Source organism: Tasmannia lanceolata, unplaced genomic scaffold (genome assembly GCF_043159265.1).
Source record: "Tasmannia lanceolata isolate RefF3 unplaced genomic scaffold, GAP_Taslan_0.1 ptg000002l, whole genome shotgun sequence".
Classification (NCBI taxonomy): Eukaryota; Viridiplantae; Streptophyta; class Magnoliopsida; order Canellales; family Winteraceae; genus Tasmannia; species Tasmannia lanceolata.
The window spans coordinates 7,003,488-7,022,077 of NW_027518679.1; the positions used below are offsets into that span (position 1 = coordinate 7,003,488).

Sequence of the window (18,590 nt, forward strand, 5' to 3'; positions counted from 1 at the left end):
AGTATGAGTGATAGTGACCAAGGGAGAGACGTTGAGAGAGGTTGAAGAAAAAAAAAATCGAGTGATATCTATTAGGAGATGGCCGAGTAAGAAGGATGCTGGGAGATCAAAACTATTCTTGAGATAAGCCACAGACCAAGGTTTGTATTCGGCCTTCTTTTTTCCTTCTCCACATAACCTCTGTTGAATGCAAACCCGAAACAGAGCCACCGTAATCCTTTCTCTTTTTTTCTTTTTTTTATACCAAGCCACATGCAGAGGGAAGGATGCAGATAGGTGAGGGAGATTGAGGGAGAGGCTGTTGATCGTGGAAAAAGGGGGAGCCCCAAGAGAGTGGGAATCGGCTGGGTCTTTATGAAAAAAAACCGATCCTCTGTTTTCTTGCCCCCTCCTCCTTTTTACTTTTTTTTCCGTTTTTTTTCCTTCAGACCTTGGGTATTGCTTCTTTTTTTTCATGGAGAGGGAGCCACCGACGATCCTTTTTCTCTTCTTTTTCTTTCTTCTTTTCCTTTCTTTTATTTCTTGTTTTAGATAACAGCCGGCTCCTCATTTTAGAACCTCCCCTCTCTCTGCAGAAACTTTCCTTATCTCTTAATGAAATTATAGCAATTTTTATTCAATAGAAAAGGAATTTTAAGTGTCACAAAGATCCAAATTTAACTTTCCCAAAAGTTACTGATTTACATAAAGCAACTTCTACTTTTGGAGAATCCCAGATCTATCCATTCCAATCCCAACGTTATTTTGATAAAATGATCTGAACCATCTGATCGATGGACCAAGATGTAGAATAATCGTGCCCAAAAATCATTTCCATGAGATGATCTTAACCATTCAACTAACGGGCCTCAATGCAAATAAATCACACCCTTCAAATCGCCCCCCCCCCCATATTATTTAATGGGTGCCGCATAAATCCTTTTCGATGGACCTAAATGTGGACCCGAAAAAAACAAGATTGAATCACTTTGGGTAGGTCCTACGCACGTTTAGTGGGCCTCTCAATTTTAAATCCCTCAACCAAATGCTAGGCCTATTCCTTGACCGAATTTTCCGTGAGATCCATTCATCGAAATTTTAGGCGGGTCCGCTTGCTTCAACTTAGTGAACTCCACTCCATGTTGGGCACACTTATTCCTATAAAATTTGATCGTTAACATCCACAATAAACTCCACAGATAACTCGAATATTTCTTATATGGGCCACCTTTCCCGATCCAATTTTTAATCGAAATGCTCAATGCGGGCCCACCAAACGGGTCCCAATTCTCCCTTGCTCGGATTCTCGTGAACAACCCTTCTCAACACTTAGCAGAAAAATGCGAAACAGGGCGGAAATGATTGAAAATATCGAGAAAGCATAAGGGATGGACACAGGAATGGAAGACACTGAAAAAGACTGATAACAAAACATTAATTTCTTTGTTGATTAGAGCGGAGCAAAATGGGGGTGTCTACAGATGCCCCTCTTTGGTAGAGATGATGTAGTCATCGAATACCAAAGCAAAAGTGACAGAGCCATTTTGCGTAGCTTTAATCGACAAAGGACTCTCTAGACACAACGCAACCTAATATAATGCAAGACCCTAGATGAAATCCTAGAATTTGAACATCTATCAAAATCACTTACTCCAAACACCATGAAATGGCAGTTTAGAATAACGGAAAATCGAATTTACTCTGGGTGCAAAAATCTTGCAATTCAGAACAAAAGATGAGTATGATGCGGCGCTGTTTTCAAACGGGCCATGAAGGAATGGGATACCATTTTCAAATGGATTTTCGGAGGGAAAGGAATACCGTTTTTGAACGGCTTCAGAGGAAATGAGACGCCATTTTCAAATGGTCTCAGAAAGAATAATGGATGACTTTCGAAAGATTTTTAATGAAATCAAAGCATCATTTTTGAATGGGCTTGGATAAGATGAAATACCGTGTTTTTACGGATTTCATGGAAATGAGACATCACAGTTGTGTGATGCTCAAGAGGAATAAGAGACCATAGTCGTATGGTCTCGAAGAGAATGGAATACCATATTTATACGGATTCCAAGGAAATGAGATATCACCTTTGTGTGATGCTCAAAGAGAATAAGAGACCATAGTTGTATGGACTCGAAGAGAATGAAATACCGTATTTGTACGGATTCCAAGGAAATGAGATATCACATTTGTGCGATGCTCAAAGAGAATAAGAGACCATAGTTGTATGGACTCGAAGAGAATGAAATACCGTATTTATACAGATTCCAAGGAAATGAGATATCACATTTGTGTCATGCTCAAAGAGGATAAGAGACCATAGTCGTATGGACTCGGAGAGAATGAAATACCGTATTTGTACGGATTCCAAGGAAATAAGATATCACATTTGTGCGATGCTCAAAGAGAATAAGAGACCATAGTTGTATGGACTCGAAGAGAATGAAATACCGTATTTGTACGGATTCCAAGGAAATGAGACATCATAGTTGTATGATGTTCAAAGGGGATAAGAGACCATAGTTGTATGGACTCGAAGAGAATGGAATACCATATTTATACGGATTCCAAGGAATGAGACATCATAGTTGTATGATGTTCAAAGGGGATAAGAGACCATAGTTGTATGGACTCGAAGAGAATGAAATACCGTATTTGTACGGATTTCAAGGAAATGAGACATCATAGTTGTATGATGTTCAAAGGCGATAAGAGACCATAGTTGTATGGACTCGAAGAGAATGGAATACCATATTTATACAGATTCCAAGAAAATGAGACGTCATATTTGTATGGCGTTTAAAGAGAACAAGAGACCATAGTTTTATGGACTCGAAGAGAATGAAATACCGTATTTGTATGGATTCCAAGTAAATGAGACATCACATTTGTATGATGCTCAAAGAGAAAATATAATTTTCAAATGGATTCAGAGAGATATGATAATTTGAGCTTTGAAAGAAATCGAAATTTCCAATTAACAACTTTAGAAGCAAAGGATTTAATAACACCATGCAGCAAAGGACTTTCAGGGCTTGAATATGAGATGCCACTTCATTAGCAACCTGCCCCGGTTTGAGGCATTCTAACCTTCTTCTATTCATTGACCAGAGATTATTCTTTCAAAGATCTTCGCCATTCGTGACAGTGTCACCTTTTTCCAAGTTTCTCAGAACCTATTGATGAACCTGCCTTCAGAGTGATTGCACCCTACAACAATTCTAAAAATAGAGTTCGTAAATTAAATTTTTTTTTTTTTTTAACAAAATAAGAAAGATTACTCAAGCAATCTCGTGATGCTTTTGACTTATCAGCATTTTCTTTTGGGTTAGGCTAGCCTCTTTTAAAGAATGTTTCTCCATTGATAAACATCTTCACTTATTTTTAAGACAGTGATACTCCATATATCTTTCTATCGACTTTCGGATTGCTTTGAAATTAATGCCCATAGTTTCAGGAATTGTTGTTATTAGGTTTGCCTGACCTACTGCGACTTCAGAGATCGAGGTAATTCTTCTGGCGTGAATCCCATCTTACGACGACCAAGTCTTCCTTTTTTGGATTTTCAACTTGGCGGACCGCTCGGCCTTAACTTTTGCCTGAATCGCCTTTTCAGGTTTTCGACTCAGCAGGCCACCCCCTTAACTTTTGCCTAAGCCGCCCTTTCAGGTTTTCAACTTAGCAGGAGAATGATCCTAAATTTTGCCTAGATCGCCTTTTCAGATTTTCAATCTAGCGGATCTTCAAGCTCCATTTCTTTTCTTTTTCTTTATTTTTTCATTTTCTTTTTCTTTTTACTTGAACACCAAAAGGACTTTATAGGTGAGGTAAGGCTTTTCAAAGAATGGCTTAAGGTTTTGCAAGAGTTTCGACCGAACCTGTGAACAGGTTGCCTACGTATCCCAGTGTAGGAATCAGGTCATGCGTAGTTCAGGGCGAATGCCCCTAATTCGAAGGTGTGGTACCCGGATCCCGCGAGAGGGGTGGGGCGCGAGCCGCCGCGCCTCCTCTCTTGGTCTCTCGTATCCACGCGATTGGCGTGTGCATTTTAATATTGATTTGAATTCATCTTTCATGTGAACTTGGGATCACTAAGGCAATCCGAACTCCACACGAAAGAGAATGACAGAGTCGCCACCTAGATGTGGGATCTAGGACCCGAAATTAACCAGAAATCTAGACTCGCTACCTGGTTACGAGAATGGAAGGTATGGGGAGTTATCCACCACATGCACCATTCCTGCCCGATAATCGGTCTTCGATTCCAAAAGCTAACTCTTTTAAATTTATTTTAAATGGCTCATTCAACTCTATGTTAAAGTGCGAACTAAGTGACATGCATCCTAACATCTAATTTCAATGTGAATCCTAAATGTGTATCTTGATTTATTAATTTGTCTGGATTCAATCTAAGTGAAAGTTCTCCTAAAATTCTAATTTCATGGAAAGTCCTAAGTGATTTGATTAAGCATTTACAAGAAAATTAATATACAAAACACCACAATTTGTTGTGGTGCCGACTCGCGGGTGGTATGCCATCAGACATCCAAGCTGCCTACGTACCCAAGCCTCACTGGGATCAGAGTCGACGTAGTTCGGTGCACCTAAGCTAAGCTACTTATGCCTAACTCAACTAGGACACCGATCTAGACGGGATTGACTGTTTCAACAGTTTTAAGAGAAGTTATTTAATTCAAGTTGAGGATTTTATTATCTTAGGATTTCATCGAAGATGCTATATGATCCTATCTAAATGCAAGTTGTCCCTTAGACTAATGCAGGTTAGCCTACATCCTAGTTTACTAGGCTTGTCCTAGGGAAAAACTGGATGACTAGTGTAACTTGACCTATGGCACGGTTGCTATACATAGCAAGCGTCCGTGATGAGGCTGGACTCCTAACTCTAGGACTCCCTAAAACTTAGGACACAACACGACACGACACCATTGTTCCTAAATTGGGCTCTAAGGGTTCTTACGACGGAAACCATAATCCAATGGTTCCGAGAGACACGAGATGAATCGAGATGATGAATAGTGTGAGGGAATGGGAAAGATAGAGAAAGGTGCGACTGAACTTGGGAGTGCCAAATTGCCTACGTACCCCGTGATGGGGATCAAGCCACACGTAGTTCCACTGGCGAGGTTGCTTGGATTTTGGAAGACAGAATTGGTATTTGTATCTGGAATCGGGTTTGCATTTGAGCATTGGACTTGAGATTCAGAAACATTGATTTATCAATGGGATTTTGGAATTGGGAATTTGCATCAAAGAATTGAGCATATAGGAATCATCAAGGGTTTGAATTTTGGGAATTCAAAATGGGCGGGCTTATGAGATTCGGCCAAATGGATTCAGACATGCGACTCAGATTGTGTTGGGATATGACTTGGTTAGGCAAAAGGGAGGAAGTTCTATTAGGTGTAAACGGGCATTATTAGAATAGGGGAATGACTCGGTTGTGACATGGAAGGCCGCCACTTGGTCGAATGCGACTCGGTTGCATTGGGATGGGTTGATTAAGGAATTGGATTGAGTCAACTAAGGGGAGAGTCCAATCGGTTAAAGAGGTTGAGCATACTCGACTAGAGAGTTGGGTCAACTCGACTAGGGAGGTTGGCTAGAGTTGACTCAGTTGAGCTGGGTTGGGATCCCACTTGGTTGGATTGTATTGGGGCGATTTGACTTAAGCTGCAGGTGGCCTGGCTGGGTTAGATTTAATGTAACCAGATTTATGGATAAATGGTGTGCCTCAGTGAGTGGACAAAGGTATGGCTTGGGTTGATGTGACTCGGTTATAGGGTTTAAGGCTTATGGGTATGGGGTTTAGTGAGTTGGGTCTAAGTTAGGAGCAAACCCGAGACTAGCCATGGTCTAACCAGGAGGAAGCAGGGTACAAACCAGGGTGCACCAGGGTGCGAACCAGCAGGGAACCAGGGTGCGAACCAGCAGGGGAACCAGGGTGCAACCAGCAGGGAACCTGGGTGCAACCAGCAGCGAACCTGGGTGCAACCAGGGTCTAACCAGAGTGCGAACCAGCAGGGAACCAGGGTGCGAACCAGTATCGAACCTGGGTGCAACCAGCAACGAACCTGGGTGCAACCAGGGTCTAACCAGAGGCTAACCAGGGGGAACCAGGGTGTGAACCAGGGTACGAACCAGAGTACAACCAGGGGCTGGCCAGGGTGCGAACCAGGGTGCGAATTAGTAGGGAACCAGAGTGCGAACCAGCAGGGAACCAGGGTGCGAATCAGTAGGGAACCAGGGTGCAACCAGCATCGAACCTGGGTGCAACCAGCAGCGAACCTGGGTGCAACCAGGGTCTAACCAGAGGCTAACCAGGGGGAAAAAAGACCCTACATGCTTCCTAACATGGTTTTTCTTTTAAAGTAAAAGATATGCATGAAAACAGACCCTACATAGAATTGAAATAAATGCCTACCTCTTTGGAAACCCACTTTGTGTTTGATTTTTCTTTGATGGTAATTCCTTGAAGATGATTCCTTGCTTGATAATGACTGCTTTTGATATATATCACCCAACGTATAAAATCACCCGATCCGGCAAGGATGGCCGAACCCTTGAAGAGATGAGGGAGAGGGATGAATTTTCTAAGAGAGGGGTTCTTTTTCTTCTTTTTTTTTTTCTTTTCAACCCCACATAGCAACTTTGTTAGAACACATGATAGAAGAGAAATGAGTTCTCCCTCTTACTCACCCTCATTGAACCATTTATAGCAAAGGAATGGGAGGGTGGTGGCCACCATTGTGGACTTATTCCATGGTAGGTGGCCACCATTGTGGACATATTCCATGGTAGGTGGCCACCATTGTGGACATTGAATTTTGACATGTGTGTGGCCCCATGCATGTTTTTTTAAAGTCCTTTTGAGTAGGTAAAAGATAACCCAAGTGGGTCCCATATGTGACCAAATTCCCAATTGTGCATAAAATCATATGCCCCACTCCAAAGTATGATCGGAACCGTTCATTTGATGGGCAACAATGTGATTTAATTTGTGCTCCGCTAATCAATCCTATGGGCTGATCCAAGCCATCCAATAGATCAAAATGTGAATATGTTACCCCATTTTTAAATCACTCCCATTTGATGATCCGAACCGTCCATTTGATGGGCGACAATTGATGATCTTGACCGTTCAAATAGTGGGCTGCGATGTGATTTAATTTGTGCTCCACTAATCAATCCTATGGGCTGATCCAAACCATCCAATAGATCAAAATGTGAATATGTTACCCCATTTTTAAATCACTCCCATTTGATGATCCGAACCGTCCATTTGATGGGCGACAATTGATGATCTTGACCGTTCAAATGGTGGGTCGCAATGTAAATTGGTTGTGCCCCCTTAAATCATTCCTCTATGACGATCCAGACCATCCAATTGATGGGTCCCCTACCTAAGTAGGTTGTGTCCTCCTAAATCATTTCAATGGGCTGATCCGAGTAACTCAACCTGATGATCGTAACAAAATTGGTTGTTAAAACGACTTCTCTGAGATCTTGACCGTTCTCTTGATGATCATCTTTAGGTGTTGGATCGAAGTAGGTTCAAAACTCATTTTTCACTAAAACAATGCGCGGGCCACCCTGTTTGATCCAAATCTAAACAAATGCTCAAGACGGGCCCATCAATCGGATCCAAATTCTCTCTTGCTCGGATTCTTGGGAATAACCTTTCTCAACAATTATCAGGACGACACAAAACATGACAAAAATAACCAAAAAGATCGAGAAAACAAGAGGAGCGGACACGGGAATGGAAAACACTAAAGGAGACTGATAACAAGAACACTAACTTCTTTGTTGATTAAAACAAAACAAAATGGGGTGTCTACAGATGCCCCTCTTTGGTAGAGATGACGTAGTCATTGAATACCAAAGTTAAAAATGACAGAACCATTTTGCGTAGCTTTAATCGACAAAGGACTCTACACAAAACGGAACCGACGCAAACATTTACTACCTAATGCAAGACCCTAAACGAAGTCCTAGAATTGGAATGCAATAAAAAAAATCCCGCTGCGGTGCCGCTCACAAACGGGCAACGAGAGAATGAGATACCGCTCACAAGCGGGCTCAAGGAGAAGACGAGACCATTCGCAAATGGACTCGAGAAATGAGGCACCGTTCACAAACGGGTTCAAAGAAAAGACGAGACCATTCACAAATGGACTCGAGAAATGAGGCACCGTTCACAAACGGGCTCAAGGAGGACCTGAGACCATTCACAAATGGACTCAGAAAATGAGACACCGTTCACAAACGGGTTCAAGGAGAAGACGAGACCATTCACAAATGGACTCGAGAAATGAGGCACCTTTCACAAAAGGGCTCAAAGAGGACCTGAGACCATTCACAAATGGACTCAGAAAATGAGACACCGTTCACAAACGGGTTCAAGGAGAAGACGAGACCATTCACAAATGGACTCGAGAAATGAGGCACCTTTCACAAAAGGGCTCAAAGAGGACATGAGACCATTCACAAATGGACTCAGAAAATGAGACACCGTTCACAAACGGGTTCAAGGAGAAGACGAGACCATTCACAAATGGACTCGAGAAATGAAGCACCTTTCACAAAAGGGATCAAAGAGGACATGAGACCATTCACAAATGGACTCAGAGAATGAGACACCGTTCACAAACGGGTTCATGGAGAAGACGAGACCATTCACAAATGGACTCGAGAAATGAGGTACCTTTCACAAAAGGGCTGAAAGAGGACATGAGACCATTCACAAATGGACTCAAAGAATGAGACACCGTTCACAAACGGGTTCAAGGAGAAGACGAGACCATTCACAAATGAACTCGAGAAATGAAGAACATTTCACAAAAGGGCTCAAAGAGGACATGAGACCATTCCAAATGGACTCAGAGAATGAGACACCGTTCACAAACGGGTTCAAGGAGAAGACCATTCACAAATGGACTCGAGAAATGAAGAACCTTTCACAAAAGGGCTCAAAGAGGGCATGAGACCATTCCAAATGGACTCAGAGAATGAGACACCGTTCACAAACGGATTCAAGGAGAAGACGAGACCATTCACAAATGGACTCGAGAAACGAGGCCCCATTCACAAATGGGCTCGAAGAATTTAGAGAATTTTTATGAACTTGAATTTGTCGTAGGATGGGATTTTTTTGAATTAAGGATTTGGATTTGATAAATTTTTTATTTTTGGGAAATGAGGTACCGTCCGTAAACGGGCTCAAGGAGAAGACGAGACCATTCACAAATGGCCTCGAGAAAAGAGGCACCGTTCACAAACGGGCTCAAAGAGGACATGAGATTTTTCGTAGGATTGGATTTTTTTTTTTTGAATTAAGGATTTGGATTTGATAAATTTTTTATTATTTTTATTTTATTTTTTGTATTTTTGGGAAATGTGGCACCGTCCGCAAACGGGCTCAAGGAGAAGACGAGACCATTCACAAATGGCCTCGAGAAAAGAGGCACCGTTCACAAACGGGCTCAAAGAGGACATGAGATTTTTCGTAGGATTGGATTTTTTTTTTAGTTAAGGATTTGGATTTGCTAAATTTTTTATTTTTGGGAAATGAGGTACCGTCCGTAAACGGGCTCAAGGAGAAGACGAGACCATTCACAAATGGCATCGAGAAAAAAGGCATCGTTCACAAACGGGCTCGAAGAATTTAGAGATTTTCCATGAATTTGAATTTGACGTAGGATTGGATTTTTTTTTTTTGAATTGGGATTTGATTTGATGAATTTTTTATTTTTTTATTTTTTTAAATTTTTGAACTTAATGAAATCGGGGACATTATAGATCGTGCCTGACAAAGATATTGGAAACTAAGATTTTGCCGAAAGATGAAACAGCAAACCTTAGGAACGAAGAATCATTACGAACAAGAATGGATCAGGAATACCTTTATGAAACTTCAACGAGATTTTTCTCAAAGAGACTGCTAGTCTTGTCTTCTGGGGATTTTGATAACTGAAACTTTGAACAAGACATTTGAGATTGGTAATTTAGAACAACGGCTCTCTTGGATATAATCATGGAAAAGTGGGATTTGCCTCTTGACAGGTGTTTAGATAAACATTTTTTGACCAGGATAGTATTTAACTAACTGGAAGGAAATCCTGAATTTTAATGGTTCATCTTTCTGAGAAATTTGCTCAACCACCATTACATCTGGGGCTCTTCTAAGCTTAAGGTGCCTTCCTGGGGTATGATCTTTTTACGGAAGTTGGGCTTTCTGATGTTTCTACTTCTGAACTCTTCTGAGTTGATCTTATTTGAAATGTAGCTGTTTGACTAGATTCTCGAACCCTTTCAGGTATAATTGCAGGGAGCTGCCTAGGCCGGGCCTCCTTCACCAAGACAGTTACATCATTTGGACATAAGAACGACGATTGACTCTTTCTAAAGAGAAAACTTAGATGAAAGGCACTACTCAAAGGATTGAGCAGCCCTGAAGGAGTGAACTTAGAATAACAAAGATTGACTGACTATACTGACAAACACAGTGATGCTTCTGACTTAGTTAATATTTTGTTTGGTAAGTCTATCCTTTCGAGGAATAGTTTTTCAATTGGTAAACACTGGACTTTTTCCTTAAAACAGTAATGCCTCAAGGATTTAATTACGCCCCCTAAGATTGCTTAGCTTCAATGCCCCCAGTTTTGAGGATATCACTTGAATTTGCTTGAATTTCAGTTGATCTTCAGTCTTGATACCGGCTGTAGCCTTCTTATACTGATTCTCTTACCGTGACCAAGTTACCTCTTCAGGGTTTTTAACTTGGCGGACCGCGCTAGCCTTAACTTTTGCCTGAACCACCTTTCTAGGTTTTTGATCCAGCAGGCTATCCCCTTAGCTTTTGCCTAAGCCGCCCTTTCGGGTTTTCAACTTAGCAGGGGAATGATCTTAAATTTTGCCTAGACCGCCCTTTCAGGTTTTCAGTCTAGCAGATCTTCAAACTCCGTTATTTTTCTTATTCATCATCATTTCATTTTTTTTATTGTATCTCAGGACCTAGCTCATTAGTTCTGAACACCAGAAGGACTTTTATAGGTAGGATAGGGCTTTTCAAAGAATGGCTTAAGGCTCAACAAAGATTTCGACCGAACCTGTGAACAGGTCGCCTACATATCCCAAGGTAGGAATCAGGTCGTGTGTAGTTCAGGGCGAATGCCCCTAGTTTGAAGATAAATTGTTTGAAGGTTAATTGATTTTTTTTTCCTTTTTTCTTTTCTTTCTGGAACAATTAACTTCTCTTCTTTTGGAACTTGTCCCTCTTTTTTTTTTTTGAAAGGATTGAATTTCTTTTCCTTTTTGAATCGACCGAACTCGGTTCAACCGAGTTGCCTACGTACCCCAGTATAGGGATCAGGTCTCGCGTAGTTCGGGGAAATGCCCCTGCTTTGATGGGTTTTCAAGAAAATTTTATTCAGGCTCGAAGGGTTTGCAAACCGGTATTCTTTTGACATTGGGTTCTGATTTTGGGATTTAATCGGCCAAATGAGGCCTTTCGATGTTCAGATTGGGAATCGATCTGGGTTACTAGAGTCCGTCTGGTAGTGATTATTTTTTTCTTTTTTTCTTTTTCTTTTTTTGTTGTTTTTTTTTTCACGGAGTTTGACGGCATTTCCAGGTAAGAGATAATGGATCTTCTTTTTCCAAGATTCTAAAGCGTGCTTTAGACTTTCATAGAGCGAAACTTGTTCTTTGACATCCTCCATCTATGGATTCGTACTCTTGATATCTGATGATCACTTTTCAATGCTTGCTCTTGAACTTCTTATCTTGAATTTGTTGGCTTTATGTTATGAATTTGAGAACCAAGGTCATTGATTGAAAATATGAAAGTTGTTTCCACTCTATGCCCCTTGTATAGCATATATCTTCTCACTTTCTTCATTTTCTTTGAGCTTTCCATCCATGTCTTGCCCCTGGTATCGGTTGTAGCTTTTCTAGACAATCTTCTTATTCTTGAAATAATTCTTCACACTCTTCAGAGGGTAATGTATTTTCAATCGGTATTCACTGAATCAAAGTTTCAGTGCCAATGTTTATCATTTCAATTTCATCTTTGAAAGGTTGGGATTGGCGCTCCTCCTCTTGTTCAAGTAATTGCTGACTCAAGTGGAGTTTCGTCAATTTTGTTCTCATTTGAGGAGGGAGTCTTACTTTAAGATCAGAAGCATACTTAAGAAACAGACACAAGTGAATTACATTAAGGATTTGGAACTGAAATTTTTATTTAAAGAAAAGCTATTACATTTGACGACCTATCCTGAACATGCTCAGGATTCACAACTCTAAAGAGAAACAGAAGATAACTTGCCTGGACTAGGCATTGACCTTGAACTGTAAGACCGGACTCAACAATTATACTGACCATGATGACTGACTCAACATAAAATAGTAAGTGACTAAAACTTTAACTGCTGCAACCGTTTGGCGTTGAAGGCTCGGCGAAGGCTGGCTCGTATCGGGATAGCAGCTACTAGAACATCTCCACTGTCTGCATCTTCCTCTTCTTCAAAAGGTTCCGACCCAGACGTTTCAAAGGTAGGTTCTAAGGCACAGATAAGAGTGAGAGGATCAAATTTTGGGTCCCCTATGGTTATAGCATTAACAGCAGCAGCAGGGTTTGCATGACCAGGTAATGAGTTATCGGGTTTTGGCTCGAACACAAGATCTTTGTTGTCGAGCAACCTCTGGATCCTGAATTTTAGGGCGATGCAATTATCAGTGAGATGGCCGGAATTTCTATGGTATTCGCAGTGTTGATCTGTTCGCCAATTTGCTGGTAAAGGATTGGGAAGAGCCCTAATGTCGGGCAGGATTATGCGACCTGAGGCTAGACACTCCTTGAGTATCTCAGATGGTGGAAGAGGGAGAGGGGTAAATTTTGTCTGGGCCTGTGGTCGAGGTGCGACAGCAGGTTGGGTATAGTCCATCACCATGGGGTTCTGAGATTTGGAAGGCTGAGGATTGGAGCGGGAAAGGTTATTAATTTCAGCTGATGGAGACTTCCTGAATTCTCTGGTATTCGGGTTACTTCGGTTGAATACACCTTGAGCCATAGCCTCCTCTATTTGGGTGCCTGCCACGATAAAGTGTTTGAAGTCCGGATAATACTGCAACGACATGTGATATTGGAGTTGGGGGGAAATATTTTTCATGATTATCTGGACCTGCTCTTCCTCAGACGGGCGCTCCATCATCTGAGCTGCTACTCTCCTCCATCTTTTCACAAAAATCAGAAAGGATTCCCTCGAGTCTTGCTTTGTTCTCTCTAAATCCTTTCTGGTGATTTCTGTCCCATCATCATATTTGAACTGCCTGATGAATTGCTCGCCGATATCCTTCCATGTCCTGTAACGAGTCTTGTCCAAGACCATGAACCATCTCCTAGCAACCTTGGTTAAGGAAACTGGGAACAATTGAGCCATTTGCTCAGGAGATAAGCCTTGAGGCTGACACATAATGGTGAACATTTGCAAATGTGTGATTGGACAACCCACACCATCATATTTGTCGAAATCGGGCATTTGAAAATTGGCAGGAAGGCGGATTTCGGGAAATAGAGTAAGATCACTGGGATTGAAACCACCCTGGTCTTGAAACTGAATGTCTTGAACTTTCCTGGTAAGAGTCTCTAATTTCTCCATAACAGAATTATCAACCATGAACTGAGAAGGCCTACTGCGATTCTCGCTATATTGCTCTTTTTCCAAATCTTCTTCGGTTTTATCATGGATATTGATGAACACTGGATGGGCAGGTGCTGTTGAAGTAGCTGCTTGGTGCATAGGCCCTTTATCCTTGGACAACGATGGTCCCAACTTTTCAGAAAGCTGAGCCTTGATAACTTGGTTTTCTTCTTTGAGTTCTTGAAGCTGCTGGAGAATCAAGGTAAGAGTATCGGTAATTGCAGCAGGTGGAAGGCCATCTTGGTTATCTGCCATTGGTGAGGATGAGAAAGAAGGAGACGCTGGGGTTCTCAGAGAGGATGGTAGAGAGACAGAATTCCTCTCCAATCGTGAAGAGACCCGAACCCAAGGAGCAGTGGGGTTAGCTATTGTGTCAACTTCCTGTGATGGAAATAATGAACACGAGGTATATGAGCTTGACATTCATGGAGTGTTCATTCTCAATGACTAAAACAAAGATTACTCATTTAAGCAAGTAATTGGGACAATAGAGTGAATCCCAAAAGACCAAGATATGACAATGATAATAAAATCGTATAAGGAAATGCCCCTAGTTCATGGATCATGAGAGTGAACTCTGAAGGACTTAGCAAAATATTCTCGAAGAAGGTTGTCCTTAGAGTAAGAAAGACTAAGAGTACAAGCAAGATTGGATCGTCTGGACCAGGCATGATCAGATCATGAGATTGCATAATCGAAAGATTGTGAGATTGTGCTCCTGCCAGTTAGGGGATGGCATGAAGATACGATCGAATCGTATGGCAGAAGAATGAAAGACGCACGATCAAGAGATTAGATGAGATAGCATAAGATTGCTTTCAACGGATAGATCATGAATGACTAATCCTATGAGATCTTTGGAAATGATGGGATTTATATCCTAACCCCAAAGGGAAAGTTTTTTAATCTTCACACATTTTATCAGTGTTACCTGAAGGTATCAACCCTAATCCTAATCTAGCGGAGTGGAGAGAGGATCTCAACTCATGACTTTGTTCGTGTATCTAAGGACCGATCGTAGCCATTGGAAGATGGACTACGGCCTAATCTAGACACAAATAGGTAGGATATCCTAAACTAGGCTCACACACGTGATGCACATGTGTTCGTATACTACATGCATGTGTGGGTTAATCTAGGGGTAAGGCCAAGAGTTCCCTTAGCGCGAATCCCTGTTCGATATACTGTACCAGTGTCCGGCGTATCAGTACGTGAACAAGAGATCCGTTTACGTACCATAAAGGTACTAGGCTAAGGGTGGAATGCTTCTCTAGCACAGAGGCACCAGGTGATGAAATCCCAGTCAACCATGCTAGATAACACTCCGGGTTCCTAAAATAGGACGTGTGTGCACGTGAGATGCAAGAGTTTAGATGCAAGTGATGTAAGTGTGTGCAATATGTTTGCGCAATCTATGATGCCCTCAGGTTTTGTTAGGTTAAGTTCGAGTAAAATGTGATGAGAAAATAAAACAAGACAAACTAATCTAACAAGTATAGAGTTTTTATGAGCCAGTTAAATTAAATTCAAATGAATTATCTTTTGAAATTTTAATGAAGTTAGGTGATCCCCAGCAGAGTCGCCAAACTGTGGTACCCTGATCCCGCGAGAGGGGTGTGGCGCGAGCCGCCGCGCCTCCTCTCTTGGTCTCTCGTATCCACGCGATTGGCGTGTGCATTTTAATATTGATTTGAATTCATCTTTCATGTGAACTTGGGATCACTAAGGCAATCCGAACTCCACACGAAAGAGAATGACAGAGTCGCCACCTAGATGTGGGATCTAGGACCCGAAATTAACCAGAAATCTAGACTCGCTACCTGGTTACGAGAATGGAAGGTATGGGGAGTTATCCACCACATGCACCATTCCTGCCCGATAATCGGTCTTCGATTCCAAAAGCTAACTCTTTTAAATTTATTTTAAATGGCTCATTCAACTCTATGTTAAAGTGCGAACTAAGTGACATGCATCCTAACATCTAATTTCAATGTGAATCCTAAATGTGTATCTTGATTTATTAATTTGTCTGGATTCAATCTAAGTGAAAGTTCTCCTAAAATTCTAATTTCATGGAAAGTCCTAAGTGATTTGATTAAGCATTTACAAGAAAATTAATATACAAAACACCACAATTTGTTGTGGTGCCGACTCGCGGGTGGTATGCCATCAGACATCCAAGCTGCCTACGTACCCAAGCCTCACTGGGATCAGAGTCGACGTAGTTCGGTGCACCTAAGCTAAGCTACTTATGCCTAACTCAACTAGGACACCGATCTAGACGGGATTGACTGTTTCAACAGTTTTAAGAGAAGTTATTTAATTCAAGTTGAGGATTTTATTATCTTAGGATTTCATCGAAGATGCTATATGATCCTATCTAAATGCAAGTTGTCCCTTAGACTAATGCAGGTTAGCCTACATCCTAGTTTACTAGGCTTGTCCTAGGGAAAAACTGGATGACTAGTGTAACTTGACCTATGGCACGGTTGCTATACATAGCAAGCGTCCGTGATGAGGCTGGACTCCTAACTCTAGGACTCCCTAAAACTTAGGACACAACACGACACGACACCATTGTTCCTAAATTGGGCTCTAAGGGTTCTTACGACGGAAACCATAATCCAATGGTTCCGAGAGACACGAGATGAATCGAGATGATGAATAGTGTGAGGGAATGGGAAAGATAGAGAAAGGTGCGACTGAACTTGGGAGTGCCAAATTGCCTACGTACCCCGTGATGGGGATCAAGCCACACGTAGTTCCACTGGCGAGGTTGCTTGGATTTTGGAAGACAGAATTGGTATTTGTATCTGGAATCGGGTTTGCATTTGAGCATTGGACTTGAGATTCAGAAACATTGATTTATCAATGGGATTTTGGAATTGGGAATTTGCATCAAAGAATTGAGCATATAGGAATCATCAAGGGTTTGAATTTTGGGAATTCAAAATGGGCGGGCTTATGAGATTCGGCCAAATGGATTCAGACATGCGACTCAGATTGTGTTGGGATATGACTTGGTTAGGCAAAAGGGAGGAAGTTCTATTAGGTGTAAACGGGCATTATTAGAATAGGGGAATGACTCGGTTGTGACATGGAAGGCCGCCACTTGGTCGAATGCGACTCGGTTGCATTGGGATGGGTTGATTAAGGAATTGGATTGAGTCAACTAAGGGGAGAGTCCAATCGGTTAAAGAGGTTGAGCATACTCGACTAGAGAGTTGGGTCAACTCGACTAGGGAGGTTGGCTAGAGTTGACTCAGTTGAGCTGGGTTGGGATCCCACTTGGTTGGATTGTATTGGGGCGATTTGACTTAAGCTGCAGGTGGCCTGGCTGGGTTAGATTTAATGTAACCAGATTTATGGATAAATGGTGTGCCTCAGTGAGTGGACAAAGGTATGGCTTGGGTTGATGTGACTCGGTTATAGGGTTTAAGGCTTATGGGTATGGGGTTTAGTGAGTTGGGTCTAAGTTAGGAGCAAACCCGAGACTAGCCATGGTCTAACCAGGAGGAAGCAGGGTACAAACCAGGGTGCACCAGGGTGCGAACCAGCAGGGAACCAGGGTGCGAACCAGCAGGGGAACCAGGGTGCAACCAGCAGGGAACCTGGGTGCAACCAGCAGCGAACCTGGGTGCAACCAGGGTCTAACCAGAGTGCGAACCAGCAGGGAACCAGGGTGCGAACCAGTATCGAACCTGGGTGCAACCAGCAACGAACCTGGGTGCAACCAGGGTCTAACCAGAGGCTAACCAGGGGGAACCAGGGTGTGAACCAGGGTACGAACCAGAGTACAACCAGGGGCTGGCCAGGGTGCGAACCAGGGTGCGAATTAGTAGGGAACCAGAGTGCGAACCAGCAGGGAACCAGGGTGCGAATCAGTAGGGAACCAGGGTGCAACCAGCATCGAACCTGGGTGCAACCAGCAGCGAACCTGGGTGCAACCAGGGTCTAACCAGAGGCTAACCAGGGGGAAAAAAGACCCTACATGCTTCCTAACATGGTTTTTCTTTTAAAGTAAAAGATATGCATGAAAACAGACCCTACATAGAATTGAAATAAATGCCTACCTCTTTGGAAACCCACTTTGTGTTTGATTTTTCTTTGATGGTAATTCCTTGAAGATGATTCCTTGCTTGATAATGACTGCTTTTGATATATATCACCCAACGTATAAAATCACCCGATCCGGCAAGGATGGCCGAACCCTTGAAGAGATGAGGGAGAGGGATGAATTTTCTAAGAGAGGGGTTCTTTTTCTTCTTTTTTTTTTTCTTTTCAACCCCACATAGCAACTTTGTTAGAACACATGATAGAAGAGAAATGAGTTCTCCCTCTTACTCACCCTCATTGAACCATTTATAGCAAAGGAATGGGAGGGTGGTGGCCACCATTGTGGACTTATTCCATGGTAGGTGGCCACCATTGTGGACATATTCCATGGTAGGTGGCCACCATTGTGGACATTGAATTTTGACATGTGTGTGGCCCCATGCATGTTTTTTTAAAGTCCTTTTGAGTAGGTAAAAGATAACCCAAGTGGGTCCCATATGTGACCAAATTCCCAATTGTGCATAAAATCATATGCCCCACTCCAAAGTATGATCGGAACCGTTCATTTGATGGGCAACAATGTGATTTAATTTGTGCTCCGCTAATCAATCCTATGGGCTGATCCAAGCCATCCAATAGATCAAAATGTGAATATGTTACCCCATTTTTAAATCACTCCCATTTGATGATCCGAACCGTCCATTTGATGGGCGACAATTGATGATCTTGACCGTTCAAATAGTGGGCTGCGATGTGATTTAATTTGTGCTCCACTAATCAATCCTATGGGCTGATCCAAACCATCCAATAGATCAAAATGTGAATATGTTA

General features: G+C 42.1%; 1 protein-coding gene across 1 annotated transcript; it reads right to left on the minus strand.

Moving 5' to 3' along the window:
• Positions 1-10,988: 10,988 nt before the first annotated feature.
• LOC143875708 (uncharacterized) lies at positions 10,989-17,978 on the minus strand. Its single transcript, XM_077377344.1, has 2 exons — positions 17,777-17,978; positions 10,989-14,084 (listed from the first exon to the last, which is right to left on the minus strand). Exon 2 carries the CDS (start codon positions 13,956-13,958, stop codon positions 12,417-12,419), a length of 1,542 nt encoding a protein of 513 aa, XP_077233459.1. The 5' UTR covers positions 13,959-14,084; positions 17,777-17,978; the 3' UTR covers positions 10,989-12,416.
• Positions 17,979-18,590: the final 612 nt, after the last annotated feature.